This window comes from Mauremys mutica, chromosome 6, assembly GCF_020497125.1.
Source record: "Mauremys mutica isolate MM-2020 ecotype Southern chromosome 6, ASM2049712v1, whole genome shotgun sequence".
Lineage (NCBI taxonomy): Eukaryota > Metazoa > Chordata > Testudines > Geoemydidae > Mauremys > Mauremys mutica.
The window spans coordinates 101,949,292-101,967,812 of NC_059077.1; the positions used below are offsets into that span (position 1 = coordinate 101,949,292).

The window sequence follows — 18,521 nt, forward strand, 5'->3', positions numbered from 1 at the left end:
AGCCCTGCCCGTGACCTGCCCTTGAACAAAAAGAATTAGCACTTTCTGTTGAGACGAGCAGCTAACAGGTCTCTGTGAGGGACCCCTCCACACGCATTTGAAAAACGAATCTGACAATATCCAACCTGAGAGATAACTTGTGATCTCTGATGAATGAACTGCTCAGGTGATCTGCCAGACTGTTCTGAACACCAGGAAGATGGGAAGCTTAGAGATGTATTGCACTGGTGCCACAAACTCCCCCAGATAGATCACCTCTTGACAGAGATGGTCTGATCTGGCCCCTCCCTGTTGCACAGTACATCGCCAGTCTTGTCCAGGAGATCTTGGGTTTCTCCCTTGACATGAGGGAGGAAAAGCTCAACAGACCAGATGAATAGCCCACAATTCCCACATGTTTATGTGGTCAGCCAAATCTTGATGAGACCACAGATGTTGAGTTTGTAAGTTTCCTAAGTGAACTCCCCAGCTTACAGAAGAAGCATCTGTGGGTAAGGGAGGGGCCTATCTACCAGACCAATGAGGCTTGTACTCCTGCAGGTACTCAAATCAGCATGTCCAACAGGTGACAAGCCAGAGAGTACACTGACTTTCATCAGTTCTGCATCTTTCTGAGATAATGTCTGGCATGCTGAAACACATACATGCAGGTGGCCATGTGTCCCAGTAGTCTGAGGCAGTTTCTTACTGTTGTGACTGTATGGACTTTGAGATCTGAGGAAAAGTTTAATATTGTGTGGAAATGTCTTGAGGTAGGAACATCCAGGCTACTGTAGAATCCAGGATTGCTCTGAACTGGGAAGTAGACGGACTTGTCCTCATTGATCAACAGACTCAGAATACTGAAGCGGGATTGGATCCTGTATAGACAGGAGCTTGGCTCAACCTCTTGCCAGCAAGTTGTCCAAGTAAGGAAATATTTGCATCCCTGCTTTCCTTAAGAATGAAGCCACCACTACCATGCATTTTGTAAATACTCATGAGGCAGCAGCCAGGCCAAAGGACAGGACCATAAACTGGTAATGGGTGTTGTTGATCAGAAGTCTTAGGAGTCTCCTGTGGCTTTAATGGATAGCCACATGGAAATGCATCCTTCAAACTGAGAGCAGTGTACCAGTTGTCAGGATCCAGGGTGGATGGAGGTTAGGTTAGGCTGACCATGAAAAAATTATTTTCTGTATATATTTGTTTAAAATTTGCAAGTCTAGGATAGTTCTGAGACCTCCTTGTGAACAGAAACCTTTCCCTCCATGGAAAGGGGGAATCTTTTCCATAGACTATAGAATTTGCTTTCTTTTAAGGAAAGGAATGTAAATTCCCAATGATTTCAGCATGGCCCTCAAATCCTAGAGACTGTGGGGCTTATCATCTGTCTTCTATGAGAACAGGGTAGGACCTTCAAAAGGGAGATGCTGGATAGTCTGCTGGACCTCCTGCGGGAGCACAGACAATTGAAACCATGAACATTTGTACATGGTTACTATAGATGCCATGCTCTGGCTGCTGAATCTGCCCCCATCAAAGGCAGCTTGCAGGGAGGTCCTAGCCACCAGTTTGCCCTCTTCTAAAATAACCTAGAATTCCTGCCTGGCATAATCTGGCAATTTGTCTCAGAACTTCATTACATTGTCTCAGAAGGAGAAGTTGTATCTGGCCAGTAAGGCTTGCTACTTAGCATTAAAAAACTGTAGGCCAGCTGTGGAATAAATCTTTCTACTGAAAAGGTCTAGTCTCTTTGCAATTTTGTCCTTTGGGATAGAAGGTCATTACTGACACACTCTTTCATTCACTGCCAAGACAACTAAGGAGCCTGGAGAAGGTTGGGTGTAAAAATGTTCATAGCCTGAGAAGGGATATAGTACTTTCTCTCTGTCCTCTTAGCTGTCTGAGGAAGAGAGGATGGCATTTGCTACAAATATTTTGTAGATTCTAGAATGACTCTGTTTATAGGTAGAGCCAACCCTGTATGTCCACCAGCCTATGGGAACTTTCCTGAGTATCGAGGCAGCTACTCTCGTTAGTAACCCCTGGTAGTGATCCTGAACAGGTGAAGAAACCTCAGACACTTCTAGAGAATCCAGCATCAAGAGGAAGAACAGGTCCCACGGTGCTATATATAATTCCAGTGCCTTCCATATCAAGATATTTCCATGATGCTGCTGTTATTGCATCAAAGGGGTCAGAACTGCAGTGGGGGTTGACAATCCTCAATGAGCTGGAGTTGACAATTCTTGATGAGAAGAAATCAATATCAGGGAGTACCTCTTTCCAGATAATACTCTATCTCCCAGTGGCTTATTAGTGGACAGTACAGGGAACCTCAAACTTCTAGAGGAACTTGGTTTCTTTGGGGAATGCTATTCTGATGTTCTGTGCATCTTCTTCAGGACCAGAGAAAGGGAATGGTGCCTACTATAAGATGCAATGTCCAGAGGAACACTCCTAACTGAGGTAGAAATACTCAGGGCCTGCCCCAAGAGGGAACGTTCAGCAGGTGGATGCAGGTGGCCTCCATAAGGAGGTAATGCAGTCTCATCTCTGTCCTTTTTTGTCTGGGATCTGAAGTCCCTGCAAATCTTGCAATGATCTCAAATGTGACCGTCTCTGAGGCACCTTAGGTACCTGGAATGAGAGTCACTCACCAGCACAGATTTTTTGAAGCTGCACAAGACTTATAGCCCAGAGACCAAAAAATATCCCGGTACCAATTCCCTTTGTATACTAGGAATCAGATGCTCAAAGCTGTAATAGAAAATAAAGAAAACGTACACTAACAAGTACTACTATTTGCAGGAGGAAGATAAAAATCCATGAAGTAGGAGAAACCTCGGACTGCAACCTGACACACTCCAACTACCGATCATGGGTGATAAGAAGGAATTAAGGGAGGGACTAAGCAGCTTCCCTTTATACCCTTGTGCAGTGGTGCAAGAGTGCTAAGGATGTATGTGCCTCCCTAATGGGTACTGCTAAGAGAAAGTCTCCAGCCCTGCTGCACTGGGCACACACATACCTGAAATGGAATGGACAGATGCAATCACTCCAAAGAAGCACAGGAAACACTAGTTTGGTAGTGGGTGAGCAAAATGACATCAATTCCATGTTTGCTATTTTTGGAGGGGGGAGGAGTTGCTATTTGAATCAGTAATTAACACCAAGAGATTCTAAATACAAAATGTACATATTTACTTACAACTAAGTAACAAAAAAAAACAATCAAACAAAAAAAAACCCAGTACTCCAGGCATAATTCTTTAAATAAATGCATTTGCCCTAAACAATACTTGCTAAGAGACAGATATTTTAAAATGGAAATGCCCAGAAAGGTTAAACTGTTAACTCATTTTATAAAATGGAATGAAAGAGAATTAAGACACTTGAAAATTTTGTAGATACTAAATACACATTTCAAAATACGTATCTTAAAATCATATTTTGCAGATAAATCTGTTAAGACATAAAGCAACCATCTGATGTATGTAAATGTACAAAGCTAAGATTAAATAAAGGCTCTTTTTGACAGTCATCTGGTCTCTGGTAATACCTCAGTATCCTTCTGGTAAGCCCTGGTAAGCTTCTGGATTTCATTTTCTGATTCTGTGGCACGGACTTTCTCTTTCTCCCAGCAGTGAAGTACATTCTGCAGTTCCATTTTTAAAGTGCCTATTAAAGCCTCTCTGTCTGCATACTTAGTGCGTAGATGATTTAACTCTTCATTGGCATCAGCCAGGTTATCCTGAGCTTCCTACAGAATAGACACACAAACTGAAAGGTTAGCAATAGTTTTACACCATACAGCATTACCTCAGCCAATGTTCAGTATCCTTGGAAGCAAAGAGCTATATAGAGAGATATTTTCAAAACAACCTAAAAGAATCCATCTGCTTACTTCTAATGATAGACTGAAATTAAAACTTGACACTGTTTTCCTCTGTTTTCTCCCTTTTTAATCCATCTCCAAGGTCAAAGTCTCCATAATACAACTGCCTTCCTTTTAGAGCTGGGTTTGTCTCCTTACAGAGAGAGTATACAGTGTTACTTCCGTTGAAAAATCTGACAATATAAAGATACAGCCTCCTATAGATATAAGGAACTGGGTGGCTCTGGTAAAAGGATACAGTACTTTTCTTCTGTAGATCACTGGTTCCAATGCAGCCTTGACTGGTAGCAACCAAAGACTGTTATCATCTTGTTTCATATTTAGTGGTCAACGTGAAATCAGAAATGGTACCAGTTGGTACAAATGCACCAACCAGCACTAAAACTCAGAAGACTTTTACAGCAAGAGGTTGCCTGCTAGGCGAGAATAGACACACATGCTCTACCTCTTCTGGGAGCAGAGAACTTCTATTTCCAGGGCTGGTAATCTGACACCTTTCATGACCACCAAGTTCATAAGACCAAATCAACTTAATACTGAATATTGAAAGCATTTAGTTGAAATGTTTGCCTATAGATTTTTAGATCATAAAATCACGTTTGTCTAATTGTGAAGTGTAGTATCAGTTGTTTACTAAAGGTACTCATCACAATTGTATTTTCATATAATTTCTTAATAAAAATATTCAAATCCAAGATTAGGGCAACTTTCTTTAAGCAAGCTCTACCATGAAGAAATACTGGGCCAGGTTATGTGCTGAGTTACACATTAAATTGAGTTTCTGCAGATTTACACCAGTGTAACTCTGATCAGAAACTGGTTCACTATCTCAAAAGAGTGCCTATTTAAAAATATATATATATAGTTGGTAGAATAGGTCTCATATAGAGTAGACATTTGCATTATAAAAAAAACCTGCAAAATCCTTTAGGATGCTTTAAAAAAAAAGCATTGTGGCTGAAGCAAGAGTCTAGGAGGCAGAAATCAGGGCTCTATTGTCAGGTCTGCCACCAATTTCCTGTATATTCCAGGGCAAGTCATTTGGGCCCTAATCCTCTAGGGTACTGAGCAGTCTCAACTTCTAATGACTTCAAGGGGAGAAGTTGGTACTCAACACCTCACAGAATCTTATTGTTCATTAGTATCCTCCTCTACTCAAATCAGGAAAGTAGTACTTTACTTCACAGGGGTGTTCTGAATCAAAATTAATTCACGTTAGACAAGTTCAGTTCATAAAATGGAAGGCCACTGTGTTACTACCAATGAATGCTAACAGTCTCTCAATAATAAATTGAAACAATGAAACACAGTGTATCTCCAGTAAAAGAATTTGAGAAACCTTGGGAGTGGCCACACTCAAATTTGGCAGTAATACAAAATGCTGCCAGTTGGAAGACAGAGTTTAACAGTGACCTTAGGACTTCCCTCGGTCCCTGATGTACCCAGACATGACACATTACAAAAGAGAGACAAAAACAAACTCTAATTTGAAAAATGCTATAAAACCAGAACTCCAGCTATCCATGAGAAGTGCTTGGCTTAGAGATCAGCAATTTCTTACTAGAAGTAATTTAGGCCTATAGATTTCTCCAAATGTCAGGACTACCTAATATTTGGCAGGATTATACACAAAATTTGGCCATAATATCCATAATAATTTCACTGATATCTGTCTTTACTGTAAGTTTTGCACATTTCATACCATGACTTTAAACTTTACAGATCTGTAACTGAAACCTTCCAAATGCTTTCAGATGAGATCCATATACATAATCTAAATGTATGTGATCAAATTTCCCACAGATGCAGCCACTGAGATGACCAGAGGTCCATCCTCAGCTTTCTATAGATCTGTTTATATCCCCTTCAGTAAGGTTGTGGAATTAATATATTCTCATTCCTGTTTGTCTGTTAGTTTTTTAACATGTGGCTGAAACACTGTATTTTCCCTAGTAATACTAGAAAACTTTATTCTGAAACAAATCTGACCATTACAAGAAAAAGAAAAGTGAATATTTTAAAACTGAATTGTATTTTCATAAATAAGTGAATGAGTAATTAAGTGAAAAATGTGAAAAATTGACAGTTGAACCAAAAAATATTTGAGGATAAATTTCATATGCACATTTTATGCATATAGAACAAAATATGAAAAACTAAAAGCTAGCAGAAAAAAATGTTGAGGATGACTTCAACACAGAAGAGCTACCCTTGCCAAACAAGCAAGCACGAAATGATGAAGTAAGAGGACTACTCAAGGATCAGATCATCTGTTTAAACAGATATTACTTCACTAATGCAACCTTTGAAATGTTCACATAGGTAGGCTTATAACATCTGTAGGCTACAACCACTATAAGGAAATATGACCTTGCACAAACTTGAGGTTTGACATTCTACTCAGTAAAGAGAAGTGATACAAACACTTATTTTGAGATAACATATTATCATGCAGATACAATCTAAGTGAGACATACCAGAAATATATGTAGTATGTTAAGAAGTTACAGTTCATAAAAATATACCTTAAGGTCTTGACTTTGAGACCATATTTTTTGTTTGGATGAGTCAATCTCTTTTGTCATCTTCTCACGTGAAGCTTTCATTTTCTTTAGCTGAGAAAAAAGAAAAAAAAACAGTTGGGAGTTGCAGAGGCTATGTAGGTACTTAAACGTAAAATAATATTGCCTATACAAACGTAAAACCAGAATGTATTAGAAAACTCCTCAGACATCAATTGTAAACAATGCAACAGATTACCACTAAACAAGTTTGATATATGAAATATTAATAATGATATTACAAATAAATAGCAGCAGCAATAACTCCAAACCAAATTCACTATTGCTTTTGTCCATGAACTCGCAAATATCTGGGGGGGAAAAAGTCTTTGAAGTGTGCCAGAAAATTTAAGAAATCCAGCTCCTAATGACTTTCAGGAAGCAAGTTTCGAAGTTAATGGCCTCTCCCAGAAAATGCCCTAAAAGCAGCATCCTCCCTCTTAAACTGAGGGGACTCCAGCTCATGCATTTTTGCTGATTGCAACAACAGGAGCATAACTCAAGGAGAGGCATAGTCTCTCAAATCACCTAATCCCAAACTATTCAGGGTATTACAAGCAACTACAGATGATCTTGGAGCACTGAAGTTATGTGCCCTCTTCCAGATGCACTTTTCTGATAAACTGGTGGCCACAATATGCGCTAGCTTCATTTTCCAGTGTCAGTGTAGAGACCAACATAGCAGTTTAACGGTAATCTAATCCCGAGTGTCAAAAGGCACAAATAATAGTAGCCACATTTGTATGCGAAAGATACAAAGAGATAGGCAGAAAACAACAATCTTGGTCATTGCTGCTACCTAACCAGCCAGGAGCTGCACAGAACTCTATAGTACATCTAAATTGTAAACACTTCACAAAAGGCCACTGCATGTCTCCCTCAATCAGGGGTGCTAATATAATCCTTGCCTACTCTATTAGTTGCTTTCCCCCAATTTACCAAAATTATTTCTATCTTTTCCATATTGTGTTTCAGCCAGCCAGACCTCATCTACTCATCCCCTGAACTCATATAGACACGTGAAAGTGAATGCTCTAATTTTAATATTTACTAGCTCTACAGAAATTGAGTTATTAGCTCTTATGTTTATTTAGTAAATTAGAGCTAATATAATGTCACAAGTTCAAACAGGTCCAGACATATATGTAAAGCCAAATAATTAGTTACATCCATCTGTGTGTGGGGTCCTGTCATAAGTCTATATCCTACAAAACTTAACAGAATTAAACAAGCCTAAAACCATAGCGCTGCATACAAGAACAAGTTATTTTTATTGGATGGTGTTCTTGATAATCCCTGAGAGTTTTATTCTAATATTAAAAGAGTTTTATTACAAAACACGTCTAAGGACAAAATGCACAAAAAGCCAGAAGCAGCGGCATCTATGGGGAAAATCAAGAAGGAGAGAACACTGCCCTTTCTGTGTACCACGAGGGCATTCCGTGGTCTCTGGCTCCGCATGACAACTTCAGGGTCTGTCACATGCAGTCCTACTGGGAAGTCTTGTGGCAGGTCATCAGCTTGCGATTTATTTTCCTTGACAGTTCATTCTTCTTTCTGTCAGAGTACTCTCTTTGCTTTCTTAGCAGCCACCCCCTTGGCCTCCCCACTGCTGTCTCTGGCACTGTTTCACAACAAAGCACATTACTAAGCCAAAGCCTGCTGAGTAGACTTTTCAACTGTGCTGAGAATCATGTGACATTCATCCTCCCAAGTAACAATTCACTGCGGGTAATATGCTCCTAGTTATTCTTCAGCTTCCAGACCTGGGCCTCATAAGAGATTCATAAACTACTAAACACACTGGTTATCTTATCTCACTGCAGAGACTTAACAGTGCTTGCTGTTTACAGAAGTATAATTGTTTCTGTGGTCACTTATTCTTGTGCCCCTTGAACAAATCTCAGAGGACTTGAAGGAGATTATTTTTCCCCATAAAAACAGTAGAGTGAATACGATTTATTTCAAAAGTAATGAGTGACTGGATAAACAATATGTTTATCAAACAAAAGAAAGCTTAGGAATAGAAAAAAATAAAATACTGACACATTTCAGTGCTTTGCCAATTTTATGTACAATTAAAGGACTTTGAGAAGATCTAGTTAACTGCTCTCTTCTGGCTTAAACCTACAAATTCATAAAACATTTTAAACCCAAGAGGATTAACCAAATCACATGAGCAATATAAATAAGAAAAACAAATACAAGACAGACTTTGCAACCAGTGGCTAAAAGCCTCAAGGACTGCATGAAAAATATATATTTTTTAAAAATAGAAATATTTGTTACTGTTCTTTTTTACCTTCAGAAAAGTATAATGCAGATATCTCTTCCTCTGTATGACATTAAAAAAAACCCAAACCATGAAATTTAACAAATCTTCATCAATAACACAACTGATCTCTGAAAACGTTGTCACTTTTCTTGTGGGGGTACTCACATTTACACAACTGATACCAATGCATGTTAAAATTCAAGTACTACATTGCATTTTTAAAATACTTACGCCATCTTTTACCTAAAGCCCTGGATGGAGGATGGAAAGTGTCATATTTCTGTGTAAGTTTACTGAAAACAGCTCAAAATAAATATAAAAAATAGTTTATATATTTTTACGTGGAACATTACTGTAGGGTAAGCTTAGGAAGAGTAGTGACAGAGATTATTTCTTTTTAGTATCCATGTAGCTGTCAACTCAACATTCCCAATCTTTTGACCTTTGTAACAAGTGAGGAATACGTACTGTTGCAGGCCGAAGGCTATATTTATGGAGCCAAACAGTGCAAATGTTACCTCATTAGATGTATCTTCCAGCTTGTTCTGGTAATCTGTCAAGGTATTCCTCAAAGTCTCAAGGACAACAGAGAGGCTTGGAGGTTTATCTTTGTCCTTGTGACTGCCTGAAGAAAAATTACAGAATGAAAATAAAGCCCTTAAAGTCACAGAGAGACAGAAAACTGCTCAAACTGGAACAGAGATATTAAAATTAGTTAAGGCTGCTACAATGACAATACAGAACACTGAACAGCAGCCTTGTTCTCCCTACGGCATACAGTTTCATGTCAAATATAGCTAAATAACTGCTTGTACGAGAGCTGTTGTACAACAAAGTTGCAATCTCCAGTTAATACTTGCAGTTATCATCCAACTAATGAACTCTATATCCAGTTTGAGGTATGTTGCTTAGCGATTATTAGGTCTATATGTCATTCAGTCAGATCACCAACCATTTACACTGCACAGGGACACACTTTGCAAAAACATCTTGTATTAAGTTAAGTAGATTGCACTTTTCCTGCATTATTTTGGTATCTTCTGACCAAGCGTGCATTTTGTAATGTAGTAATACATCACTTACTCAACAAACCTTTGCTGAGCCAAAGATCACATGACGTTGTTATGCTTGGAAAGGTCTTAAAACTCTTTAAATGTTCTTGAATTCCAGTCCAAAAGGAAACAGATTTTTTATTATCTGTCTATGCATTCCTACATAATGTTTCAATTACAAATCTTAAAGCTGATATATCCATTATATGTACATCATATGTATTTATTAAACCCTTAAGCTACAACTTCTGCTCTAGTTGACTTAACTGGGGTCATATGCACAAGAGTAGATTACACTGTTGCCTTCAAAATGATTTCTGAAAACAAAGAACAATTTTATATTGATCACGTATTCATAAGTTGCCAACTGAATAACAGCAACAATAACAATAATTATATCATTTGCATATCACCTCTTTCCAGAGATCTAAACTCCCTTTATAAACATGAAAAAGCCCTCAATCCCTAGTATTGCCCTTATTTTACAGGAGACACTGAGAAACAAAGAGGTTAAAGAACATGATTTTCAGAGATGCTAAGCAATAGAAGCTACAGTTGCTCAGCATTTCTGAAAAAAAATCAGACCCTGAGCAACTTTGCCAGCATAACACAGCAAGTCAGGACACAGACTGTGTCTTGTATTCTAAAGCTATCCATCAGACCAGGCACAACTTTCTATAAAACTATAGTTACAGGAGCACCCTATCTTTTGACTATTTTAAAATCTTAGTTTATTTTTTCTAATAAAAAATGGAAAGGTAAGTATCACTTAACCAACTGTGAAGCATTAAACAAAGCCTGGCTTTGGATACTCACATGGAGCACCAATTGCAGTCAATGGAAACATCACACATGCATGCAAAATCAGAATATTGCCGACAACCACTTTAAAATTGAAATTTGAAGAGTAATTTCCCTCTTTTAATCACTTCAGGAAGTACAGAATAGGGCTTAAGAGGTATTTCACTGTTGGACACACTAACTTTTCACTTTTATTTCTTAGTCCATCTTTATTACCATAGTCACACTTTGTGTTAAAACACATGCTGATTTGCGTTAGGGCTTAGAGTGCAAATTGCTTTATCCTCTGTTTCCGGAAGTTGGTGAGAATGCTATTCTAGGGCCAAATTCTGCACTATGATCAACACAAAATTTTCCAGTTAATTCAATGGGATGGGAACTGTTCATGCATATCCCAGGGCATAATTCTGTTCTAAGGTTATTGTTATCACAGTCTATTTTGGTCACTTTCAACATTAAGAAAAAAAATACACTAAAAATAAATTATGGACTAGATATGCCATCCTTGCTCCATTATTTGTATTACTGTAACACCTAGAGGCCACCTCAACTTAAATAAGACCTAACTCTGATTCCCTGCTGTCTGGTTCCATGGAACAGTGCAGGGAGCACACAACATAAACCAATTATCACCCCTTTGTGGGGAAAGCTGCAGGCAGGTCCCAGTTGGGCCATGAGACAGAAAACAAAATCAGGTGCTTGACTGTAGCAATGTGCGGAATACTATGACATCTTAGAAAAATGCCAAATTCTACAGTGCTCTTATTGAGATGAATGGGTCAGTTCACACTGTGTAAAGCTATTGTTTCAGGCTCTCTGCTGACTCAGGTGGGCAATACTCCATGAGTTTACACTTGTTCATGCCAACCCTCAAAATGATAACTGGGAATTTTTAATCAATCAATATAATTAATACATAATCTATAGATCAGTCTACACAGGTTCATCACTAAAACCTTATGGGCTAAAAATTATTTTTTAAATGAAAGCTAATATTCTGGAGTACAATTCTGTGACTGAAATCACAGACTATATCCCCTCCAAAGTATCCCACAGATGGTACAAGAACTATAACAAGATGAACTGATGAAAAATTATCAGCTAAATTTCATGGCTTTAAAAGTGACCGCGCGTGTGTGTGTCTGACCTTTTTTGCTTTATGAAAAATTGTTTACGTTTCCCTGCTTGTTTTTACTTTAGAAATATCAGGAGTGTCAAATCTTCTCTTGTTTTGCTAGAGAAGTCACATGAAGAACCCAAAGAGACTGGAAGCTCTCTCCTCTCAGCCCTTAAGTGAAAGGACAGGACTGATGAACCTTTAACAAAACAGCATTTCTTTCAACTAGTTGACAGATGTTTGAATTAAAACAGATGTTTAAAAGCAAAACAGAAAAGACATTTTAAAACAGTTTGTCATCACAGGAAAGTTATACTAGTATAAGGTAAGGTCTTAATTTAAATTGATATTATATTATTGTTATTATTAATAATATTACAGTTATGTCACTTGGGAAGGGGGTTAAGTTAAACAAAAAAAAATTACTCTTATAGTGGAGTAAGTGTCCACCTGGGTGGTTATACTGGGATAACTATACCTGTATAACTGGTAAAACTTTGCCAGGTAGATAAAGCCTCAGACTCTCTTCCCTTCTGTTCAAGTTTCAATATGTCAGAACCCCACTGCTTCTCAAGTTCTCCAACACAAAGAGAGAACTCAATGTTTGACACTTTTATATTGTTAAAAAGTGGTCTTTAAAATACCCTTTAGAAACCAAAATTCCTTGAGGCCTTTCTTTTTACATCATAAAGAAACAGAAACAACACATTCTTTTCCCCTTCACAGGTCATCTTTAAAAGAGCAAGCATCCATTCCAGCAACATTTTTTTCTCATGTTCTGACACAGAACAGTCATAGCTGGTGCAGAAATGTGATAAAATCAGTCTCTCTCAGGTATGGTCCACGTGAGGAAGATCTGATGCACCACTTCCAGGAGTCAACCATTGGGAGTTTATCATCAACTGATTAGGTCTGCAGCTGATTCTCCTTCCCTGCTATGTAACTGGCCACTAGGAACATCTAGTAGGACTATGCCAACTCTCAATCCTTGAGCAGGGGTGCTGAAACAATTTTTACAGTGGGGATGCTGGGAGCCTTGAACCAAACTGTAAGCCCTGTATATAATGGGAACCACTTCAAGCAGGGGGTGTGATAGACCCCGAACACCCCTAGTTCCAGCACCTATGTCCCTGAGGACTTTGTTCTTCCATACTTGTTGATGTTATGCTGCAGTTCCCAAAATATGATCCATGGATCACTGGTGCCCCATGAAGCCCTTGCTGTTGATTTGTGCAGAGTAGTCAGATAACATCGTGCTAGCTCTCCTAATTTCCAGTTGGTTTCTACGTTAGACCATAAGGAAGTATTAAAAGCTCCAACTTTTTTTTTTTATTGGTCCTAGATTTTCTGCAAATCCACTTCACAGAGCAATAGTGTCTCTTTGTGGGCATGAAAGAAATAATAGAAGCAGCAATATTAGACAAACATATACAAGAAGAAGCACGTAAGAAGAAAACAAACCATCTTTGAAAATACTACAACACGATCAATTGAAAAGTACAGCGAACCTGCAAGACAAACTGTAGAATTTTACTGTTTGTCTCCCCTCAAACTGGAGCAGCACTTTTGAGGTTTCAGTGTTTGCTATGAGGACCCACTTGCAGCAGCAAATCAGACATTCTGCAGAGGAGCAACTCTCTACATCTGCTTTTGAAGCTTTAAATATTTTTATTTTTAGATGTCTTATTTTTAAAAGGTGGTAGTCAATAAAGTGCATTAAAAACATAAACTATTGAATTCTCACTAAGCGGGAAACACGGGATCAGATCACTCCTTGTGATACTTACCATCAAGGGGATGAGAAGAATGGAAAACCTGTTCAAAGTACTATAAATTACTTAGGAATTGCCCCTTAGTAGCAGCAGCAGACCGCCCCCTCCCTTTAACCCTGCAAAAGCTCCTTTGTGCAAGAGAGGCGCCATAGGCTTGAGAGGAGACTGGGAAAGGCTGCTCTAAATGGCACAAAATCCCAGTGAACCTATGGGGAAATACCCATAGGAGTTAATGTTGATGCTTTCGGCATTAGTTCTCACGGTTCCCACTATGCACCTGGAAACTGGCTGTGAGGATTTATCTGGCCCAAGTGCAGGTGAGGAGGTCATAGTATCACAGTTTCAGATGAAGCCATGCTTTTATGGGAAACAGGGGAATCCCCAGAAATATCAGAAAGAGGTCTAGTGCTCTTCCACTCAACTTTGCCTGTCCAAAGCTTTTTATCTGGAATGACATTTGTCACAGTTCAGGGCAACTGCACCTGTATTTCCCCATAGTGGTTCAGCAAGGGTGCTCACTCTCAGGGATTCCAGCTCCCCAGCCATTGCCTTTCTGGGTGGAAATACATGTTTCTCTCCTTTCTGACTGGTGTATTTCTAGGCTGCACAGTTCCCTGCCTTCACTGTGTATTTCCCAGCACAGACAGGTTGCCCAAGGACACCTGCTTGCTTTCTCTTTAGAGAGGGATACAAGTGTAACTATTACAGATATAAATTACCATACAGATGTCTATGCAATCCTACTTAATTCTTCAGGTAAAAAGCACTACAGAGAAAGCACTAAAAACAATAAAAGAACCTACACTCATGCTAATAAGATTACTAGAATTAATCACAACCATAACATGGATTCTGGCTGGCCCGGTCCTTCCGGCCTTACCCTAAGGATTGGGGCCCTCTGTGGACCAGGGATTTGCGGATCAGGAAGAAGGCCATACGCTAGTTTGGAGCCAGGCTATTTATCTAAAACCCCTTTCTCAAAATCGGTGGTTCCTGGAGAATCCACTTTGAAATAGTATATGCACACCTTTCCGGGGGGGTGGCTTCTCTGAAGATGTTACAACCTGAGTCAATTTGCCTAATCACCCCGTTGTCCTTCAGATGGAAATACATACAATTCCACAATACAATACACAATTGCATTTTTCATTTAATGAACTCCAAAGATGTTAAAACTAATTCATTAAGGTTTAAGTTAATTCAGTAAAGTTCATTCAGGATATTTCAGGAAATTATCAGTCTGTCACAACATTATTTGGCCAAAAATGCAGAGAAAGTAAAAGGGGGCGGGGGGAAATCAATGAAAGGCTGCCACATCATCCCTCAATGTATCTTGTTGCTAGATATTGCAGAAATGCAGATATAATTTATATAGCATCACATAGCACACTAGGTTTAACATGAACTTAAAAACAAATAAACCCCTTTTCTGAACATGTTTTACCTATTTTTATAAAAAGTAATTCCTAAATTTATTATAACAAAGATTAGAGGAAAATATTCTTTATGTATTCAGTTCATTTCCTGTGTGTGTTGACAGCACTTTGTGAATACTTTGTTTGATTGGTTCCCTTGTATAGGTATGTGCATGTTCCATGCACCAAAGAGAAATTATAAAAAAAAAAAAGTTTTTCTAAGAACATAAGATTGTAAAAATCACAAAAACTGACAAGGGAAATTAACGGTCAGCTGTAGTACCTAAAACTACTTTTACCCCCTTTTTTAAAATAAATTTACTAGATTTCAGATTAATGGTGTCTCGATAATTACTGTTTATCTCAGTCCCCATCTCAATTGTAGAGTAGTATGTTACAGACAATACCATATAATGTATATGGTAGAGTGACATTAAATCTTCAATTTCAGATTTATATACTAATCGGAAAAATATTTACCAGTATGCTGTTTGAAATTAAATGAATGCAACTCAGAGTACAAAGTACTGCTATAAAGAGAACTGTGTAACATCCTGTGTCCTACATAACCTTTGTGAATATGTGACTTTTAAGTTGCTGAAGGTTGCCTCAGAATTTGGCTCAGTTCAGTCAAAACATCTGTTCCCTTTGCAGGTAGACTGTAAGGACTTTTTTCTCAGTTGGATTTAGAGCACAGCAAGTGAGCCCTTTTCTGACCGATCAGATAGATCCCAGCACTTGTAAATCAAGTTCTGGGCTGACAACAGCAGGTCCACATTCCGTCACCCTTTCTCAGCTAGCGAGGCCACTTGACTGCTGTGAGAACTGCTCTTATCATGTCATCAAATCAAAGCATGTTGAGAAGAGAGAATGCGAGAGGCATCTGCAGAATTCCCACAATGTAGTGACTTTGGAACATTGACAGATGCATCTGTCATTTTATACCTTCAACTAACCTGCTGTCCGCTGGCTTGACATAGTAAAGCTGTCCAAGAGTAACTCCAGTTCTCTCACGTTGTTTTCACACATCTCTGTTAGGAAGGCCTGGCGTTTCTTGGCCTTTATTTGACAGGGGGATGGGTGAAGGAAAAAAAATATTAAAGTGGTAAACAAAAAAAAAAAGCCTCGTGTTACAATTAACATTTTTACTGTAGGACAAATTATATAAAAAGACACATTGCACATCATTACGTTTTCCTGAAACCAAGCGGGTACAATATGACAGTACAAACAGCTAAAACAGTGTTTCAGTGTGGACTTAACATGCATTTGGGATAAAAAACCGGGGGAGGGTGTGTGGGGGCCCTTCAAGCAGTCAGAATTAGTAAATGTTCTAAGAGTATTGTAATTTTCTCTTCTTGCCATAAAAATAGTCATCTGCTGCCTATGTATACAAACAACAAAGTTTAACTGTTGCACCCTGCAAGGACATCTGAAAAGGCACAATGCTTCTGACAAGATGGGATGGAAATCAAGGATCTGCTGCTCTGGAAAAGCCCATACCTACTGTAGTTGCAACCTGCCAAGTGCAATTGTTAGCTATATTTTCCATGCTAGATAGTGGTTTCTTCAATCTCAAAAACTCTGCTTTCTAGTTAATGTCCCAGAAGCAACAGAATAATGGAGAACACTTCAACTCCCAGCACTGGATTTTCTTTCAATAAGCTTTTCACTGGGGGACCTTGTGTGTAAGCTGTTGTTCAAACTACAGGGCTGGTCCTATTTCGAGGGACAGCTTAATATTAAAAAAAAACAGGAGTACTTGTGGCACCTTAAAGACTAACAAATTTATTGTAGCATGAGCTTTCGTGAGCTAAAAGCTCATGCTACAATAAATTTGTTAGTCTTTAAGGTGCCACAAGTACTCCTGTTTTTTTTGCGGATACAGACTAACACGGCTGCTACTCTGAAACCTCTTAATATTAAAGTGTCTGAAAAGATTTGGAATGAAATAAAATTTCAAATAGTTATGTCACATCGATTATTGTTTCTTCTTCAAAGGGCAGCCCTGCATCCAACTTGAGTAGACAGGCTGGGCAGTGGGCAGATCAATGGGAGAGGCACCCTTCCCACAAGCCAGTCTAACAGTTGCACAGACAATCCACAAAGGCTGCTTCAGCCCATCAGCTGATTTAGCTCCATACTCCACTATCATTGGGGTAGAGTAGGAGGATCAGCACAGCAGTAGGTCCTGTGGCCACACACTCCATCCACACCTCACATCACACTTCTCCCTCCTCTGTGCAGCAGACCCTGCAGTCATGAAGGAGGGGCTAAATTTGTAATTGCAAGAGTGTAGATAAGTAAACTTAGTATATAGTTACAAATATTGAGGTAGCATATGACATGTTTTCTTTTCATATGAAAAATATTTTAAAGAATATTAATAAAATGTGAGCTTAATATTTCACTCTTAGTTCAGGAGCACATTAAGCACTTGACACTGGCCAAATATGCACTCAGTAATGTCAGGAATGATTCAGAGCCCGCAGCACAGCAAGTCTCTGGGCAGCTTAACAAGAGTAGCTGGCCTGTCCTAGGCTGCTTGCTTGGCTGCACCACCTCATTGGCGGGAAGAGTCAGCTGACTAGCTCTTAAGCCCAGCAGCAGCAGTTCTGCAGCTGCTCAAAGCATTTGCATATGGCTGTGATAGTTCCTGAGCCTGATTGCCCCAGCCTTGCTCCCACCTTGTTCCAGTCCTGCTCCAGTCCTACTTTTAATACACCCAGTCCTGCTCTTGCCTCGGGCCTTATCCTACCCCAGCTTTGTCTAACTCAAGGTAACCCAGCTCTGATTCTCAACTCCAATTTCTGAATTCTGACTTTGGCTCTGACCCTCGGCTCTGGTATTTGGACTCTGACTCCAGACACCCATTACTGGCTATCGACTCCTACTCCAACCACTAGGCATGACCACCCATGTCCCGATCTCTGACAATTAAGCTTAAATTTGTTAATACTGTACAACTTAAGCAAGAGCCATGGCCACTCACTGTCACTAGGCTATATTGGGATATTCACAGGAATACTAAGGCCTCAATCCAGCAAAGCATTTGAGGATGCACTTAACTTTAAGCACATCTCACGTACTTCACTCTGGTACATCCAGATTGAGTAGAATATAAGGCCTAGCCTATACTAACAAGTTTTGCTGGCCCAGCTATGTAAGCTAGGAGTGCTGAGGGGGTGGGGGGAAATCACACTGCTAGCTGACACAGCTATGCTGACAAAAACCCCATAGATGCAACTATGACAACATAAGAGTGCTTCTGTTGACGTAGCTAGTGTCATTTGGAGAGGTGGTTTAGCTTTGCTGGCAGAAGAACGCCTGTTTTCCACATTAGGGGGCTCTTGTCAGCACTGCTATATCAGCATAACTATACCAGTCAAGGCTCTGTAATGTAGACATTCCCTGAGTATATTATATTAGTATTCTGTTAAATATTAATCTGCCAAAGGAACCCTCTAGCTTTAGTTACTTAATTTTTAAAACATATGCTACATATGCATATAGTAGCATTTAAGAGCTCAGTCTGACATGAGAAACAATGGGTATTTCTGCACTGCGATTAAAAAACCTGTGGCACCAAGTCTCAGAGCCTGGGTCAGCTGACACAGGTGCTGGGTCAGCATCTGGACTTCAGCCCAA

General features: G+C 39.2%; 1 protein-coding gene across 5 annotated transcripts in view; it reads right to left on the reverse strand.

The window, feature by feature from the left end:
* The window catches only part of CCDC171 (coiled-coil domain containing 171), a 204,713-nt gene that overhangs the window by 127,874 nt on the left and 58,318 nt on the right, over positions 1–18,521 (reverse strand). For all 5 annotated transcript variants that reach the window (XM_045021612.1, XM_045021613.1, XM_045021616.1 and 2 more), the window contains 4 exons: positions 15,830–15,932; positions 9,235–9,341; positions 6,406–6,495; positions 3,545–3,745 (listed from right to left, as the gene is read on the reverse strand). In XM_045021612.1, the coding sequence (XP_044877547.1) occupies positions 3,545–3,745; positions 6,406–6,495; positions 9,235–9,341; positions 15,830–15,932 (501 nt within the window). The remainder of the gene's footprint in view (positions 1–3,544; positions 3,746–6,405; positions 6,496–9,234; positions 9,342–15,829; positions 15,933–18,521) is intronic.